Source organism: Mobula birostris, chromosome 2 (genome assembly GCF_030028105.1).
Source record: "Mobula birostris isolate sMobBir1 chromosome 2, sMobBir1.hap1, whole genome shotgun sequence".
Classification (NCBI taxonomy): Eukaryota; Metazoa; Chordata; class Chondrichthyes; order Myliobatiformes; family Myliobatidae; genus Mobula; species Mobula birostris.
Genome location: NC_092371.1, coordinates 136,253,347 through 136,271,202, shown reverse-complemented (window position 1 = coordinate 136,271,202; position 17,856 = coordinate 136,253,347). Strand labels below are relative to the sequence as shown.

Genomic DNA, 17,856 nt, shown 5'->3' with positions numbered 1-17,856 from the left:
GTGCGGTGTTCCCTCAGTATCACCCCTTCTACAGTGCGGTGTTCCCTCAGTATCACCCCTTCTACAGTGCGGTGTTCCCTCAGTATCACCCCTTCTACAGTGCGGTGTTCCCTCAGTGTCACCCCTTCTACAGTGCGGTGTTCCCTCAGTATCACCGCTTCTACAGTGCGGTGTTCCCTCAGTATGGTCCCTTCTACAGTGCGGTGTTCCCTCAGTATGGTCCCTTCTACAGTGCGGTGTTCCCTCAGTATCACCCCTTCTACAGTGCGGTGTTCCCTCAGTGTGGTCCCTTCTACAGTGCCGTGTTCCCTCAGTGTGGTCCCTTCTACAGTGCGGTGTTCCCTCAGTATGGTCCCTTCTGCAGTGCGGTGTTCCCTCAGTATGGTCCCTTCTGCAGTGCGGTGTTCCCTCAGTATGGTCCCTTCTCCAGTGCGGTGTTCCCTCAGTATCACCCCTTCTACAGTGCGGTGTTCCCTCAGTGTGGTCCCTTCTACAGTGCGGTGTTCCCTCAGTGTGGTCCCTTCTACAGTGCGGTGTTCCCTCAGTATGGTCCCTTCTACAGTGCGGTGTTCCCTCAGTATCACCCCTTCTACAGTGCGGTGTTCCCTCAGTATCACCCCTTCTACAGTGCGGTGTTCCCTCAGTGTGGTCCCTTCTACAGTGCGGTGTTCCCTCAGTATCACCCCTTCTACAGTGCGGTGTTCCCTCAGTATCACCCCTTCTACAGTGCGGTGTTCCCTCAGTATCGCCCCTTCTACAGTGCGGTGTTCCCTCAGTATGGTCCCTTCTACAGTGCGGTGTTCCCTCAGTATGGTCCCTTCTACAGTGCGGTGTTCCCTCAGTATGGTCCCTTCTACAGTGCGGTGTTCCCTCTGTATCACCCCTTCTACAGTGCGGTGTTCCCTCAGTATCACCCCTTCTACAGTGCGGTATTCCCTCAGTATCACCCCTTCTACAGTGCGGTGTTCCCTCAGTATCACCCCTTCTACAGTGCGGTGTTCCCTCAGTGTCACCCCTGCTACAGTGCGGTGTTCCCTCAGTATCACCCCTTCTACAGTGCGGTGTTCCCTCAGTATCACCCCTTCTACAGTGCGGTGTTCCCTCAGTATCGCCCCTTCTACAGTGCGGTGTTCCCTCAGTATGGTCCCTTCTACAGTGCGGTGTTCCCTCAGTATGGTCCCTTCTGCAGTGCGGTGTTCCCTCAGTATCACCGCTTCTACAGTGCGGTGTTCCCTCAGTATCACCCCTTCTACAGTGCGGTGTTCCCTCAGTATGGTCCCTTCTGCAGTGCGGTGTTCCCTCAGTATGGTCCCTTCTGCAGTGCGGTGTTCCCTCAGTATGGTCCCTTCTCCAGTGCGGTGTTCCCTCAGTATCACCCCTTCTCCAGTGCGGTGTTCCCTCAGTGTGGTCCCTTCTACAGTGCGGTGTTCCCTCAGTATGGTCCCTTCTGCAGTGCGGTGTTCCCTCAGTATCACCCCTTCTACAGTGCGGTGTTCCCTCAGTATCACCCCTTCTACAGTGCGGTGTTCCCTCAGTGTGGTCCCTTCTACAGTGCGGTGTTCCGTCATTATCACCCCTTCTACAGTGCGGTGTTCCCTCAGTATCACCCCTTCTACAGTGCGGTGTTCCCTCAGTATCGCCCCTTCTACAGTGCGGTGTTCCCTCAGTATCGCCCCTTCTACAGTGCGGTGTTCCCTCAGTATCGCCCCTTCTACAGTGCGGTATTCCCTCAGTATCACCCCTTCTACAGTGCGGTGTTCCGTCAGTATCACCCCTTCTACAGTGCGGTGTTCCCTCAGTATCACCCCTTCTACAGTGCGGTGTTCCCTCAGTATCACCCCTTCTACAGTGCGGTGTTCCCTCAGTATGGTCCCTTCTACAGTGCGGTGTTCCCTCAGTATCACCCCTGCTACAGTGCGGTGTTCCCTCAGTATCACCCCTTCTACAGTGCGGTGTTCCCTCAGTATCACCCCTTCTACAGTGCGGTGTTCCCTCAGTATCACCCCTTCTACAGTGCGGTGTTCCCTCAGTGTCACCCCTTCTACAGTGCGGTGTTCCCTCAGTATCACCGCTTCTACAGTGCGGTGTTCCCTCAGTATGGTCCTTTCTACAGTGCGGTGTTCCCTCAGTATGGTCCCTTCTACAGTGCGGTGTTCCCTCAGTATCACCCCTTCTACAGTGCGGTGTTCCCTCAGTATCACCCCTTCTACAGTGCCGTGTTCCCTCAGTATGGTCCCTTCTACAGTGCCGTGTTCCCTCAGTGTGGTCCATTCTACAGTGCGGTGTTCCCTCAGTGTGGTCCCTTCTACAGTGCGGTGTTCCCTCAGTGTGGTCCCTCCTACAGTGCGGTGTTCCCTCAGTGTGGTCCCTCCTACAGTGCGGTGTTCCCTCAGTATCACCCCTCCTACAGTGCGGTGTTCCCTCAGTATCACCCCTCCTACAGTGCGGTGTTCCCTCAGTATCACCCCTCCTACAGTGCGGTGTTCCCTCAGTATCACCCCTCCTACAGTGCGGTGTTCCCTCAGTATCACCCCTCCTACAGTGCGGTGTTCCCTCAGTATCACCCCTCCTACAGTGCGGTGTTCCCTCAGTATCACCCCTCCTACAGTGCGGTGTTCCCTCAGTATCTCCCCTTCTACAGTGCGGTGTTCCCTCAGTATCACCCCTTCTACAGTGCGGTGTTCCCTCAGTATCACCCCTTCTACAGTGCGGTGTTCCCTCAGTGTCACCCCTTCTACAGTGCGGTGTTCCCTCAGTGTCACCCCTTCTACAGTGCGGTGTTCCCTCAGTGTCACCCCTTCTACAGTGCGGTGTTCCCTCAGTATCACCACTTCTACAGTGCGGTGTTCCCTCAGTATCACCCCTTCTACAGTGCGGTGTTCCCTCAGTATCACCCCTTCTACAGTGCGGTGTTCCCTCAGTGTGGTCCCTTCTACAGTGCGGTGTTCCCTCAGTGTGGTCCCTTCTACAGTGCGGTGTTCCCTCAGTATGGTCCCTTCTACAGTGCGGTGTTCCCTCAGTGTGGTCCCTTCTACAGTGCGGTGTTCCCTCAGTATCACCCCTCCTACAGTGCGGTGTTCCCTCAGTATCACCCCTCCTACAGTGCGGTGTTCCCTCAGTATCACCCCTCCTACAGTGCGGTGTTCCCTCAGTATCACCCCTCCTACAGTGCGGTGTTCCCTCAGTATCTCCCCTCCTACAGTGCGGTGTTCCCTCAGTATCACCCCTTCTACAGTGCGGTGTTCCCTCAGTATCACCCCTTCTACAGTGCGGTGTTCCCTCAGTATCACCCCTTCTACAGTGCGGTGTTCCCTCAGTATCACCCCTTCTACAGTGCGGTGTTCCCTCAGTATCACCCCTTCTACAGTGCGGTGTTCCCTCAGTGTCACCCCTTCTACAGTGCGGTGTTCCCTCAGTGTCACCCCTTCTACAGTGCGGTGTTCCCTCAGTGTCACCCCTTCTACAGTGCGGTGTTCCCTCAGTATCACCCCTTCTACAGTGCTGTGTTCCCTCAGTATGGTCCCTTCTACAGTGCGGTGTTCCCTCAGTATGGTCCCTTCTACAGTGCGGTGTTCCCTCAGTATCACCCCTTCTACAGTGCGGTGTTCCCTCAGTATCACCCCTTCTACAGTGCGGTGTTCCCTCAGTATCACCCCTGCTACAGTGCGGTGTTCCCTCAGTATCACCCCTGCTACAGTGCGGTGTTCTCTCAGTATTACCTTTGGAACAGCCAACAAGGAAGTGTAGAGTGCAGAGGTGACATGCTATGGCAGGTTGGAATTAAATTGATTCATGTTAAGAAATGTCAAAAGGACAGATAACATCGGGAGGAGTCATTTATTGGTCACCTAATAATCCTTGTAATAGTTGTTATGGCGTAAATAAGCTCATCATGCGTGCGGTAGAGGTAATGCAGTGATTTATGAGAGACTTTATCCTACAGGTCGGCTGGACAAATCAAGTTTATTGCAACAGGCTGGAAGGTGGATTCAAGTATGTGCACGTGTTGTTTTAGTAAATCAGCTGAAGAACCTACTGCCATTTGTTACTTTGGACCTTAATTTTTGCATGGTGGGCAGTCTTGTCAAAAGCAACACAATATGATAGACGTTTACAATGGGTGTGAAAGTAATGTAGAGCAATGCAAATTTAGTGTCCTAAATCTAAACAGGAAACTGAGAAAGTGTGAGGAGAGTTGAGTGGTTGATTGGGAAAAGATATTACCAATGTTATCCCTTTCAAGGGTTAGAATTTAAAGAGGTATTGTACAAAATTCCTTGATGGCAGAAAGCCCAGAAAGAAAATTGATTCATCTCTGACCATTTAGGGAAATGTTTCCTCTCTCTGACATAGGATTGATGGTTCCAGTCGAGGTTCTGAGGCCACAACCTCAGAATAAAGTGACTGCCCTTTAAAACTAAGAAATGGAGTTCCTTAAGCCAAAGTGTAGTGAATCCGTGGAATTTGTTGCCACAGAGGGCATTAAGGCCAAGTCAGTGGATGTACTGATAGATTCTTGATTGATATGGGAGTTGAGGGTCACGGGGAGAATGGGGTTGAATGGCAGAGCGGACTCAATGGGCTGGAACGCCTAACTCTCCAGGTCAGGCAGCATCTGCGGAGAGAGAAAACGGATTAATGTTTCAAGTCTAAGATCCTACAACAGAGTTGGGAAAGGTAAGTCTGGGGTTGTAGAGGTGTGGGAGGGATAGAGACACACGTGACAAGGTGAGGCCAGAATGGCCTTAGGTTCGATGTGTACAGGTCATCTGTTTGATGGGTGACTGCAGGAAGTCCTAGAATGTTAAAACAGGGAAGTATTAAAGTTGTGAAATACAAGGCTATCTTATTGAAGCCCCTATCGTTGTGTGACACTCCCTCAGTACTGCCCCTCCCACAGTACAAATGAAAACATAGATAGGTGGGCTGGTAAGTTTGCAGATGATATAAAGATTGATGATGTGTGGATAGTACAGAAAACTGGCAAAGGATACAGTGGGATACAGATAAGTTGGAGATATGGGTGGAGAAATGGCAGGTGAAGTTTAACTCGACCAAATGTGAAGTGTTGGGAGATCAAATATGAAGAGACACTATTTATGGCAATACTCTTAACAGTGTTGATGAGCAGAGGGATCTTGGAGTCCAAGATAGGGTGGGAAAGGCTGTGTATGCTATGCTTGGCTTTATTGGCCAAGGAACTGAGTTCCTGTGAATCGGACTTGCAGCATTCCACATTAACAATGTACAACTGGGTCTTACTATCACAAGAAAAGCAACTGAGACGATCACTTGCTGTTCGACTGCACATGGACTCCTCCAACGCTGATCCTCACCAAGTCCAACTCCTTTAGTTTCTCCGCCAACGAGAAACTTGCTGATGGGGTAGCTTAATGTCCAGCAGGGTCTTGCGATCATAAAAAAAACGTCACCGTTTACAACCCTGAGATGCATTTTCCGCAGAAGAGGTTTAGCAGGATGCTGCCTGGGTTAGAGGGTGTGTACTATAAGGGGAGATTGGACAAACTTGGGTTATTTTCTCTGGAGTGATGGAGGCTGAGGGAAAATCTGACAGAGGATTATAAGATTTTGAGAGGCATAGACAAGAAGCCCGTGTCTTTTCTCGGGATCGAAATGTGTAATACCAGTTGGCACATGAGGGAATACATTCAAAGGTATGCAGGACAAGTTTTTCTTCCAGAGAGAGTGGTGAGTACCTGGAGTGCACTACCTGGGTGGTGGTGGAGGCAGACAGGACAAGGACTTTTGAGAGGCTCTTAAATATACACGTGGGTGTGCAAGAACTGGACGAACAGGACATTGTGCGTGCAGAAGGGATTAGTTTAGTTGGGCATTAGTTAGTTCAGCACAACATTGTGAGTAGGAATGCTGGTACCTGAGCTGCACTGCTCAATGGAGTACAGAGACCACTCATTACCACCCCTGTGTGTCAGAGGTCTGTCTGCAGGAGGGCTGCTTGTTGGGGATGAGGGGAATAAGTGTGTGTCTGGACGCTGATGTCACTGGGTGTGGTGCTTGAACCTCTGTGTCTCTGCACCCTTCTTCAGCCCAGAAAGGACAGCAAGTGGCTGCCGGCCTTTGTCATCAGCCGGCTCGTGTTCATCCCCCTGTTCATGCTGTGTAACGTGTATCCCCGTCAGCTGTCTGTCGTCTTCGCACACGACGCTTGGTATATCTGCTTCATGGCTCTCTTCGCCTTCAGCAACGGCTACCTGGCCAGTCTCTGCATGTGCTACGGACCCCAGTGAGTCTGCCGGGGAGGAGGACAAGGGAGAGGGATGGGAGGAAGAGGGGGAGGAGGGAGAGGAGGAGAGACAGAGGTGGGGAGGAGGAGAGATGGTGGATGACATGAGGAGGGTGGACACCTGCTCAATTGCCTTTACCTCCTGTTCCTCACCTTCTCCTTTGCATGTGATGTCTCCCTCACCTGCCCTTTCTCAGCCTACCATTGTCTTATTGCTCACCCGGTTAGCATGGATCAATGGGCTGAAGGGCCTGGGAGTACAGCAAAGGTTCTCCAGAGCCTGGCTGCTGGGATTGTCTTAAGGGGAGAAAGAGGGTTCACTGTGAGTGAATGAAATAAGTGATTACAGTTAGAGGTGGAGTTTTATGTTTCCCCTGGCTGCGGTGTTTACGTTACAGCCCCACCACCAAGATTCAAGTTAAATTAATCCCACTCCACTGGTCCTACCAGTTCATATGTCTATCTAAATATCTCGTGATTGTTGCTATCATACCCACCTCCACTACCATCCCTGACAGTACCTTCCAAGCACCACTCTCTGTGCGTAAAACAAATTTCCCCCTCTTACCTTGAAGCTATGTCCTGCACTATTTGACATTTCCACCCTGGGAATAAAGACTCTAAATTCCCACTATGCCTTTCAAAATTTTATATACTTCAACCAGGTTTCCCCCGAGTTTCCATCTCACCACAGAAAACAATCCAAGTTAGTCCAATCTCTCGTTATGGTCAATACTCCAACCCAGGCAACATCCTGATGGACCTCTTCTGCATCCTGTCCAAATCTTCCACATCCTTCCATTAATGAGGTGACCAGAACTGCAGACAAGACTCCAAATATGGCCGAACCAAAATGTTATACAGCTGCAACATCACCAGTCAGCTTTTGTGCTCAACACCCGAACTGGTGAAGGCAGGCATGTGTTGCTGATCTCTCTACTAGCACTTTCAGGGAGCTGTGGGCACGTGGTCCTGTGTGTAGCTATGTTCCCAAGGGTCCTGGTACTTGCTGTATACTTTCCTCTTGCATGGGACCTCCCTAAGTGCCACACCTCACACTTGTCTAGACTGAACTCCATCTACCATTTCTCTGCTCACATTTCTAACTGATCTATGTCCTGCTGTTTGCTTTGACAATCTTCTTTGCTATTCACAACTCTGCCAGTTTTGTTGTGTCATCTGCAAACTTACTAATCAGGTCACCTCCATTTTATCCAGTTGATTTGTATACATCACAAACTACACCACCAGTCACAGACCTCCAGCCAGAATAATGCCCATCCACCGCAACCTTCTGTCTTCACATTCAATTCACAAATGTTTGCCTGGGTTGACGGGGCAGTTGTAGAGAGGATATTTCTCCTGACCAGGGGTCTATAAGGGGTCACCCATTCAGCACTGACTTCAGGATGAGAAGGGGTGAATAAAGTCTGTGGCACTGAGAATGTTCAGAACAGAGGTGGATAGAGGTTACAATGGGGAACCACATGAAGGTGGGTTAGTCATGATCCCTTTGAGGAGTGGTGCAACCATGAGGGGATTGTGGACTCCTCCTGCCCCTATTTTTGCTGTGGGTGGACCTGACAATGATCAGGGAGAGATGGGGGTCACTGCCAGGGCTGAGGCCTGTTAATGGGCCTTGTATTGAGGTGTGTCTTCTTGTCAGCGGTAGGCTTGTTGTTGGGTAGGGGCAGTTGTTGGAGGGTGGGTTGCTCATGTGCTTGGTTTTGGGTGTCCTGTGAGGGCTGGGGATGCGGTGTCTGGTTGTTGGGTGTGGGTTGTTGTTGGCAGGGGGCAGTTTACCGACCGTCGGGGGTCTGTTGTCGGGTATGGGGCCTGGGTGCCATTGGAAGGGATGTTGACTGATGGCTGACTGGTGTTGACAGGAATGCAGCGGCGAAGGAGGCGGAGACAGCTGGAGCCATCATGTCTTTCTTCCTGTCCCTGGGGCTGGCATCGGGAGCTTGCCTGTCCTTCCTGATCCGTTCGCTGGTCTGATCCATCCTGGGGCTTACCGAAGCTGGGTGTGGTGGCAGAGCTAGTCTTCCCCCCTGCCCTGTACGCACCCCCCTCTCTCTGCTCAGTCCTTCCTCTCTACTTCCTCCTTCAGGTTTAGACCCATCCTGGCTGAGCCATGCGTGTAAGCAGAGCCCAGTCCCGTCGGAAAGGGAGGAAGAGAGGGCAGGGTGAAGAACGTTGTGAAGGCTGCCCTCCCAACACCTCCCCTCCTACACCTCTCTCCCCCTCAGCTAGTGAGATGTGCTTCCCCATTAACTCCCATCGGGGTGGCACCCAAACCAGACTAATGTTAATCAATTGCTCTACCACTAGTGCAGAACTGGGAGGTGCTAGGGAACTCCTACTGAACTCAGTGATATACAGGCTATGGTTCCTCAACGGCCAAGACTCGAGCGGTGTCAGAGGACCAAGCCTCAGCAATAATTCTAGTTTTAATACAGTATATATTTTTATGCTTTGATGTATATGTGATTATAAAGGCATGCTGTTTAATCTAAGTGGCCTGTAATCGTGTCATATCTTTGAGCTGCGGCAGTTGAATACTAGGCACGGCAGACTTCACTGTGACCTTTCTTTGGTCGTGCTGGTCACTATCGCTATGTGCAAAAGCCATATCAGGAGTTGTAAGGGTGGCAGGTTTCCTGGGTGATACCTACCTGTTGCTGCCAACATTTAGCACCATCGCTGCGATCTTTTCCAGCCACCTCCTAGGGACACTCTGCACGGGGGGCAGTGAAAGAATGGGAACTGCAGTGATTGGAGCTGCTCCCAGGGGTGTGAACAGGAGCCCAGGCAGGAGGCAGTCTGAGAGATCTGCAGGAGGATGTGTGTGCAGACTCCAGATCCATGCACATGGGGAGGGGAAGCCTGCAGCATGGGGAAGGGCTGTGTGCCCTCTTAACCTGTAGCTTTGGATTAAACCCAGGCAGCTGTGAGCAGCAAACAGACTGGCAGAGATCAGCCACTGAATCTCTCAGTCCTGGGGACATCTAGTCAAAGCCCATGGGCTCCCACACCTGTCTCAGCTGCTTCTCCCACCCTGTCTCCTGTAGGATTCTGTTCCATTCTCTTGGCTCCTCTGCTGAGTCTTTCCACACTTGTTTCTGCGATGTGCCTTCTCCCTGAACCAGGGCTTCCCGTCTACCAATGGAGGTCAGAGCCCTGATGCCTCTATTTGCATTGGACAGGGCAACAACAGAATAATAATCAGAAACTGCTGATATCAGTTCTGCCTGTGATATCGGCCCAGTTTCTCTCTCTCCATGGGCCCTCCTTGACCTGTTCTTTGTTATCCCCCCTTCCCTCTCTCCCCCCCCCCCATTGATCAGGTAATTTCATCAGCTTATCTCCATGTCCTCCACCCTTCAATGCCCTTTTTGCAACATTATCTTATTTTTTCTCTTCCATCCTGACCTCAGATGGAATCTATGGAGTTTGCCCTGTGACCATATGTGTTTCCTAGTTTCCTCCACATGCCAAAGCCAACGTAAATTGGCCCTGGTGCATAGCTGGTCTGGTGAGTTGATGGGCTGGTGAGAATGTGTTACAAGGGAAGTTAGTGGGTACCGATGGGATTGTTTTGAGAGCTCATACAGATTCAGCGATCTCTATCCATGTCGTAAGTAAATAGAATCAAACAGCGAGGAAACATTCAGCCCAACTAGTCCACTCTGACCAAGATCCTCAGCTAAGCTAGTCACTGGCCCATAGGATAAGCCTTTCCTGCCCATGTACCTGTCCAAGTGCCTTTTAAACATGGTTAATGTACCTGCCTTGACCACTTCCTCAGTCTATATACTGATCACCCTCTGGCTGGAGAAGTTGTCCCTTAGACCTTGTTAAATCCTTCCCACTTTAACCCTATGTCCCCTGGTTCTTGATTCCCCAACCCTGGGAAAAAAAGACTATGCACGTTCACCCTATCTACACCCCTCCCCTGTGATTTTACACACCTCTGTAAGATCCTCCCGCATTCTCCTCGTCCCAAAGAATAAAATCCCAAACTGCTCAGCCTTTCTCCATATCTCAGTCCCAGCAACATCAAGATAAATCTCCTTCGCACTCTTTCCATCTGCCCTATGACAGGGTGGCCAAAACTGAAGACAGTGTTCCCAGCTAGGATGTGGGATAGATAGAGCTGAGGGGGTAGAGGGATGGAGGGATGGTGGAGGTGATGGAATGCTCTTCAACAACAGGGACCACAGATACAGACCATCCAATCCATTGAACCTGCTCCACCATCCCACAGCACTGGTTACTAATTCTACATCATCTGATATCTAGAGATGTGTCTCTGGGACCTCAGACAGTACACTGGTTCAGAACAGACGGCAGCAAGGCAAAATTCAACCTAAAAATAGAAATTCAGATATCATAGAGACCTCAGTGGCTCTTGGTCAATGAGGAGTTTAAATACAGAAGCAGATGTTAACAGCAGCAACAGGTAGGCAGCACCTGTGTGACAGACAAATGGTTAGCTATGAATCATACATTCACCTGGGAGACACCAGGCTCTGGATTCTGGTCAAAATCCATTTGGGGCTGGTGGGAAATGTGGAGTGGGGGCGAGGGGTGGATGGGTGCTCAGGGGAGAAGAGGGTTCTTGTGAACCTGCAGCCAGGGAGGAATGGGGCCTCATCGAATGTTGAAAGGTCTCGATAGAATGGATATGGGGAGGATGTTTCCAATGTGGGGAGTTGAAGACCAGAGCCTCAGAAGAGAGGGGTGTCCTTTTACAATGGAGATGAGGAGGAATTTCTTTAGTCAGAGAGTGGTGAATCTGGAGTTTGTTGCCACAGGCAGCTGTGGAGGCCAAGGCTTTGGGTATATTTAAGGCAAAGGTTGATAGATTCTCGATTAGTCAGGGCATGAAGGGAGAAGGCAGGAGACTGGAGCTGAGAGGGAAAAAGGATCAGTCATGATGAAATGGCAGAGCAGACTCAGTGGGCCGAATGGCCTAATTCTGCTCCTATATCTTATGGCCGTATGACACAGGGTGGGGGTGCAGACCATCCAACGGGGCTACAGACACTACCAAAGGCTACAGATTGTGTCCTCACTGCCAACCGGGCTTGTTTCGGTGCTGGGGCAGTGGGTAGAGCAATAATGAGTAGTGGAGGTGACTGTGAGCCCAAAAAGCAGAAGGAAGGTGGAGTATTTGAAGATGTTTGAAAGACAGGAGGAGAGAGAACTGTGAATAATGCAGCCTCGCAGGGCCATATGGGGTGGTAGTGATGGGGACAGGACCCAATGTGCTGAATCGAGCTGTAGATCAGTTAATGTTGGATGAACCAGTAACACACTGATCTCATAAAGCTGAATCAAAAAACAAACATGTTGATCAGGCTGCAGAGTCCAAAGGGCTGACATCGATACCCTGGGCAATGCGGAGAGATGGACTGGCTGCTTGCAGTTTCCACCACAGCTTGCCTGGGCACCAGCTGCCACATACAATGTGCTCCATCCCACAACACACCTGCCACAGCCGAGACATAAGATCCAGTTGGAAGGTCGATGGCAGAACCTGGATGTGACCACTGAGATCCAGTGGTCCTGCCCCACTGAGACTCCTTCCTGCATCACCAGACTTGTCCTTAGCACTGTGGAGAGGAACATGGGAAGGATTTCTGAGAGACCAGAATCCCCCACATAATATGGTCATTGATGGGCCTTCACACCCACAGAAACAGGGAGAGGGTCACACCTCAAGATACAGGTTGGGGACAATCTCTGACCAGATCAGTGTCTGCCGGAGAGGGATGAAGGGAAGCTGGTGAGAAGCACAAAGGAAGGGATGGATAGAAGTGGGTGAGAGATCCAGAAAGAGGATTGGATGCAGAGAGCGAAGAACTGGAGGGAGGGAATAGAGGGGGTGAGGGCCCCAGAGAGAGAGATGAAGGACCCAGAGGGAGAGATGGAGGGACCCAGGGAAGGAAAGGATGGAAGGACAAGGGGCCAGGAGGGAGAGATGGAAAACCCAGCAAGAGGGTTGGAGTGGATGACAAATCCTGAAAGAGGGAGGGAAGGAGTGGTCAAGGGACCCAGACAGAGGGCAAGGAGGGTTGGAGTGGACAAGGGAGCCAGAGGGAGGGAGGAATGAAGAGACCTGGAGGGACCCAGAGGGGATGGAGGGGGAAGGGACCTGGAGGGAGAAGGATGGAGGAACCTGGGGGGAGGGATGGGGGGGTGAGGAGTTCAGAGGGAGGGAGGAATGGAGTAGGAATGGGACCTGGAGGTAGGAATGGATGGAGGACTGAGGCACCTGGAAGGTGGGATAGAGTGGATGAGAGAACCGGAAGGTGAGGGAACTGGATGGAGGGGTTGAGGGACAGATCTGATCGGCTGCTGTTAGAGAAAACTGCACAACAGAAGTCAAGGAAGGAGCATTGGAATTCACAGTTCTGACAAGGTACTCACCTGTCGAGATGGGTCGAGGCTGGCAGGAGCGGTTGTTGTATCAGGATGGGGATAGGAATGGGCCGGAATGGAGTGGGAATCTGTGTTTCACTCCGTGGTGCAGTATTGAGGATTGCCACCTTCGCCGATGGTCCAAGGCCGCCCCTCAGTGGCAGGCAGTCGGCGCTGCAACATCCCGATTACCTGCTTCAAAAACCTCAGCTGGGATCAACAATTCTGATGAAGGGTCTCGGCCCAAAATGTCAACTGTTTACTCTTTTCCTTCAGCATTTTATGTGTGTCACCTCAGCTGAATTTCCCTTTCAGTTATAACCAACACAGGAGGCTATCTGGTTCTGTTAGGGGAGTAATGCCTTTGATGTCATTTCCCCCCACCCCCCCGTGTCCCTCTTTTCCCTGCACCTGATTCTCTCACACGTGATTTCATTACCACTTGAGGTGATCCACACAGAGTCATAAACAGGTACGGGAGTAGGCCATTCGTCCCTTCTACTCTGTTCTACCATTCAATATGATCATGGCTAATCATCCAGATTCAGTTCCCTATTTCTGCTTTCTCCTCCTACTCTCTGACCCCAGGAAAATATCTAACTCACTGAGTATATTTAGTGTTTAGGTGACGTCTGCTTTCTGTGATAGATAATTCCACTAGTTCACTATACTCTGGGGGGTGAAGACGTTTCTCTTCATCTTAGTTCTATTTGGTTTCCCCTTTGTGACACCTGGTCCTGCGTTCCCCTATCATCAGGAATGTCCTTCCTGCATCTAACCTGTCCATTCCCACGAGAATTTCGTGGATTTCTCTGAGATCCCCTCTCATTCTTCTGATGCCTAGTTACTTCATTCTGATGCCACCTTCCCCAGAGTCAGTGCTCCGTTACATCGTTTGCAGTGGGTTCCTGCATCTTCCCCGCCGTTAATGTCAGAGCGGATGAAGGCTTGTTTCCCTGCTCTTTAATCCTCTCAGTTCCCTGAACACTTTTTCTCAGGCAATACTGATTTGGCAAAGCTCCTGTGTTTCACTGAACCCCATCTCGCTCACGTTTCTGGAAAGTTACTTGCATCCTCCTTCATGAAGGCAAAGTCTGTATTTAGTCAGTCTACCTTTTTTCCATTTTTCGCATTCGGTTCTTCTGTCTCTGACCAAATTCCCCAGTTCTCGCAACATCCTGTTAACCCGCTGGGGTGTGTTAACCCACGGGGGGTGTGGGGTGTGTTAACCCGCGGGGGGTGTTAACCCGCGGGGGGTGTGGGGTGTGTTAACCCGCGGGGGGTGTGGGGTGTGGGGTGTGTTAACCCGCTGGGGTGTGTTAACCCGCGGGGGGTGTGGGGTGTGTTAACCCGCGGGGGGTGTGGGAGGACTCCTACGTGGTCACAGGGAGAACGTGCAGACTCCATGCATCAAGATCAGAGGTCAGGACCGAACCCCGCTCACTCGGGCTGTGAGGTAGCAGCTCCGTCGACTGCTGAACAAGACGCTGGTCGCAACGAGATAATCCCAAGGATCAGGAAGTTTAGCTTCGAGCTCACTTGGAGATCATCTGCTTACAATTCCCCCTCCTCCCCCCAACACCAAGGTCATGATCCTAAACCACTGAGGTCAGTAGGTGCAGGCTCGGATCAGCTGTCTGGGAGCAATACCACAACAATGCTTCTTCACAATTACTTCAGAAACACAAAAAACATTTATAAACTACCAAAAATAGTTCAGTCTTGGTCACCCAGATAATGGAAAGACGCAATTAAGCTTGAAAGAATGCGAGGAGATTTATGAGGATATTGCCAGGACTCGAGAAACTGATTTACGGAGAGAGGTTGAGCTGGTTGGGACTTTTTTCATTGGAGTGTTGGAGAATAAAGGGTGAATTTAAAAGAGGTGTATAATATTTATGGGAGGCATAGATAGGGTGAATGCATAAAGTCTCTCTCCCAGGGTTGGGGAATCATGAGTTGGAGGATGTAGGTTTAAGATGAGAGGTGACAGATTTAATAGGAACCTGGACAGTGGCCCGTCCATGGAATGAGCTGTCAGCAAAAGTTGTTGTTGACGCCATTTAAAAGGTACTTGAACAGATACGTGGAGAGTAAAGGATCAGATGGTTATGAGCTAAATGTGGGCAAATGGGACTGAGGAAGGGAAAAAGGATCAGCCATGATTGAATGGTGGAGCAGACTTGATGGGCCAAATGGCCTAATTCTGCTCCTATGTCTTATGATTTTATGATAATCTTGGTCAGTGTGGACGAGTTGGGTGAAAAGCCTTTTCCTTGCAGTATTACTCCAAGTTATTATTTCTATTAACAATTGGAAAATATTAAAAAGCAAAACTCTCAGATCCAGATAAATAATTGAAACAAGAGCGGTTCAGGGACATCAGTCTCTCTGATGCCTTATTTAAAATGAGAAAGGGCTGTGGTTCAGCACAGAGTGGATTCCCCTTGTAAGGAATGGGTAGCATCACAACTTTTGGTCCAGGTGACGGGGCACAGAATGTCAGAGCATTAGAAAACAAAGAAGGGTCAGCCATTCAGCCCCTGGACCGGGTCCTCATTCCTCCACTGTGGCTGATCTTACCTTCAGTACCAGTTTCCAGCACGACACATGCTTCCATTGAACTCCATGACTGAATCTCTGCATAGTTGATTTCAATATTCAGTGAGGGAATTTACTCTTGAAGCCGAGAAACAGGCCATTCAGCCCATCTTATCTGTGATGATCAATTTGTCTACCTCAACCTGACCCATTTGCTAACCCTTCCTATCCGTGTACATCCAAATGTCTTTTAAACATTGTAATGTACCTGCCTCTACAACTTCCTCTGGAAGCTCCTTATATACCAACCATCCTCTGTATAAAAAGGTTTCCTTTAAGTCCCCTTTAAATCTTTCCCCTCACCTTAAACCCATGCACTTCAGTTTTAAGTTGGAAAATGTCTGATTATTCATCCTGTCTATACCCCTCATGAATTTATAAATGTATATAAAGTCACCTGTAGCCTCCTACACTTCAAGGAAGAAAGTTCCAGTCAATCGGTCTCTTATAACTCAAGCCTTCCAGTCACGGTGAATCTTTGAAACACCCTCTCTAGCTTAATGATATATTTTCTGTGGCTAGGTACTCAAATGTGGCCTCAACAACATCTTGTACAGCTGTAACATGCCATCCAAACTCATGTAGTCAATGCCCTGAGCGATGGAGACAAGTCTGCCGTATGCCAACATCACTATCCAGACGACCTGTATCACCATCTTTCATGGAACTATGTACCTTTACCCCTAGTTCTTTCTGCTTTACAATACTGTCCAGGGCCCCATCATTTACTGTGTAAGTCCTGACCTGGTACCTCTCCACGTCTTTCCAACAATGTGGCAACTGGAATGGAATTCAGTCCTCCTGAAGTGGCCTAACCAAAGTGTTATAAGGCTGGATTCTGCAATTAACTGTTTACTCATCTCCCAAAGTGCAATACCTCACATTTGGCCAGATGAAACTCCTTCTGCCATTTCCTCACCCATATCAGCAACTGATCTATGTCCTGCTGCATCCCTTTAGCAATCTCCATCACCAACCCCACCTCCACCGATCTTTGTACTGTCTGCAAATTTACTAACCCACACATTCACATTGTTATCGAGGCCTTTTATTTCTATTACAAGCTGCAGAAGGATGATGGTGGAGCAGCAATGGCTGGAGTTTCTGGGAGTAATTCAGAATCCTGAATTGAATAGGATCAGGTCATCCCAGAGAAGCAGCAGCATTCGAAGGAGAGAATGAGGCAACAAACGTCGAAGGCAGCATAAAAACAAAAGGCGTACAATTTAGCAAAAATTAGTGGGAATCAAGAGGATTGGGAAGTTTTAAAAACCAACAGAAAGCAACTAAAAAAAAATAGTAAGGAGAGAAAAAAAAATGAAGTATGAAGGTAAGCTAGCCAATAATACAAAAGAAGATGGCAAAAGTTATTTCCAGATATATAAAGAGTAAAAGAGGCAAGAGTGGATTTCAGACAGCTGGAAAGTGATTCTGGAGAGGTAGTAATGGTGAACAAAGAAATGGTGGATGAACTGAATAAGCACTTTACATCAGTCTGCACTGTGGAAGACACCAACACCAGGCTAGAAATTTGAGTGTCAAGGGGCAGAAGTGAGTGTCGTTGCTATTGCTGAAGGAAAGGTGTTTGGGAAGCTAAAGGTCTGAAAGTTCAAAATTCAAATTTATTATCATAGTATGTATGCAATATAAAACCTTGAGATTCATCTTCTTATGGACACTCACAAAACAAAGCACAATAGAATTCACTGAAACACACACAAAAATAAAGAAAAAGAAAGAAAAAAATTTAAAAAAAGAAAACACACACAAGACCACCACATATCCAATTTGCAAGAGAGGACATCACGCAAATAGTAAAAATACAGTAAACAACAGACAAGGAACATGAGCTGCAGACATCCGAAAGTGAGTCCACAGCTGTGGAGGCCGTTCTGCACTGAGGCGAGTAAAGCTCATCAGGGAACCCGATGGCCGAAAGGCAACAACAGCTCCTGAACCTGGTGGTGTGGCACTCCTGCACTTCCTGCCCAACGAGAGTAGTGAGAAGAGAGGATGAGCAGCCAAATGCAGGCAGATGGTTTCTTGAACACTTGTTCATTCTCTGCTCTCACCCTCAACAATTTTAACCTTGCTCGACATTTTAACTGGCATGGAGTATTGAAGGTAGGTAAGTCAACTGGATGAGATGGACTACAACCCAGGGTTCTGAAAGAGGTAGCTGAAGAGATCGTGGAGGCATTAGTAGTGATCTTTAAAGAATCAATAGATTCTGGAATGGTTTCAGAGGATTGGAAAATTGCAATGTCACTCCACTCACTAAGAAGGAAGTTAGCCCAATTTCAGTGATTGATAAGATGTTAGATTGAATCATAAAGGATGAGGTTTCGGGGTACTTGGAGATGATAAAATAGGTCAAAGTCATCATGGTTTCCTTTAAGGGGAAATGTTGCCTGATAAATCGGTTGGAATTCTTTGAGGAAGTAACAGGCAGGATAAACAAAGAAGAATCAGTGGATGTTGTGTACTTCGATTTTTGGAAGGCCTTTTACAAGGTACCATACATGAGACTACTAAACAAGACAGGAGTCAATGGTATTACAAGA

At 49.2% G+C, this 17,856-nt stretch overlaps 1 protein-coding gene across 10 annotated transcripts in view; it reads left to right on the top strand.

Moving 5' to 3' along the window:
- The window catches only part of LOC140191510 (equilibrative nucleoside transporter 1-like), a 116,666-nt gene extending 107,885 nt beyond the window's left edge, over positions 1–8,781 (top strand). For 7 of the 10 annotated variants that reach the window (XM_072248976.1, XM_072248988.1, XM_072248973.1 and 4 more), the window contains 3 exons: positions 3,944–3,993; positions 6,069–6,265; positions 8,152–8,781. In XM_072248976.1, the coding sequence (XP_072105077.1) occupies positions 3,944–3,993; positions 6,069–6,265; positions 8,152–8,246 (342 nt within the window). In that variant the 3' untranslated portion in view covers positions 8,247–8,781. The remainder of the gene's footprint in view (positions 1–3,943; positions 3,994–6,068; positions 6,266–8,151) is intronic. The other 3 variants (XM_072249007.1, XM_072248998.1, XM_072249016.1) reach the window with 3 other exon arrangements.
- The last annotated feature ends 9,075 nt before the right edge of the window (positions 8,782–17,856 follow it).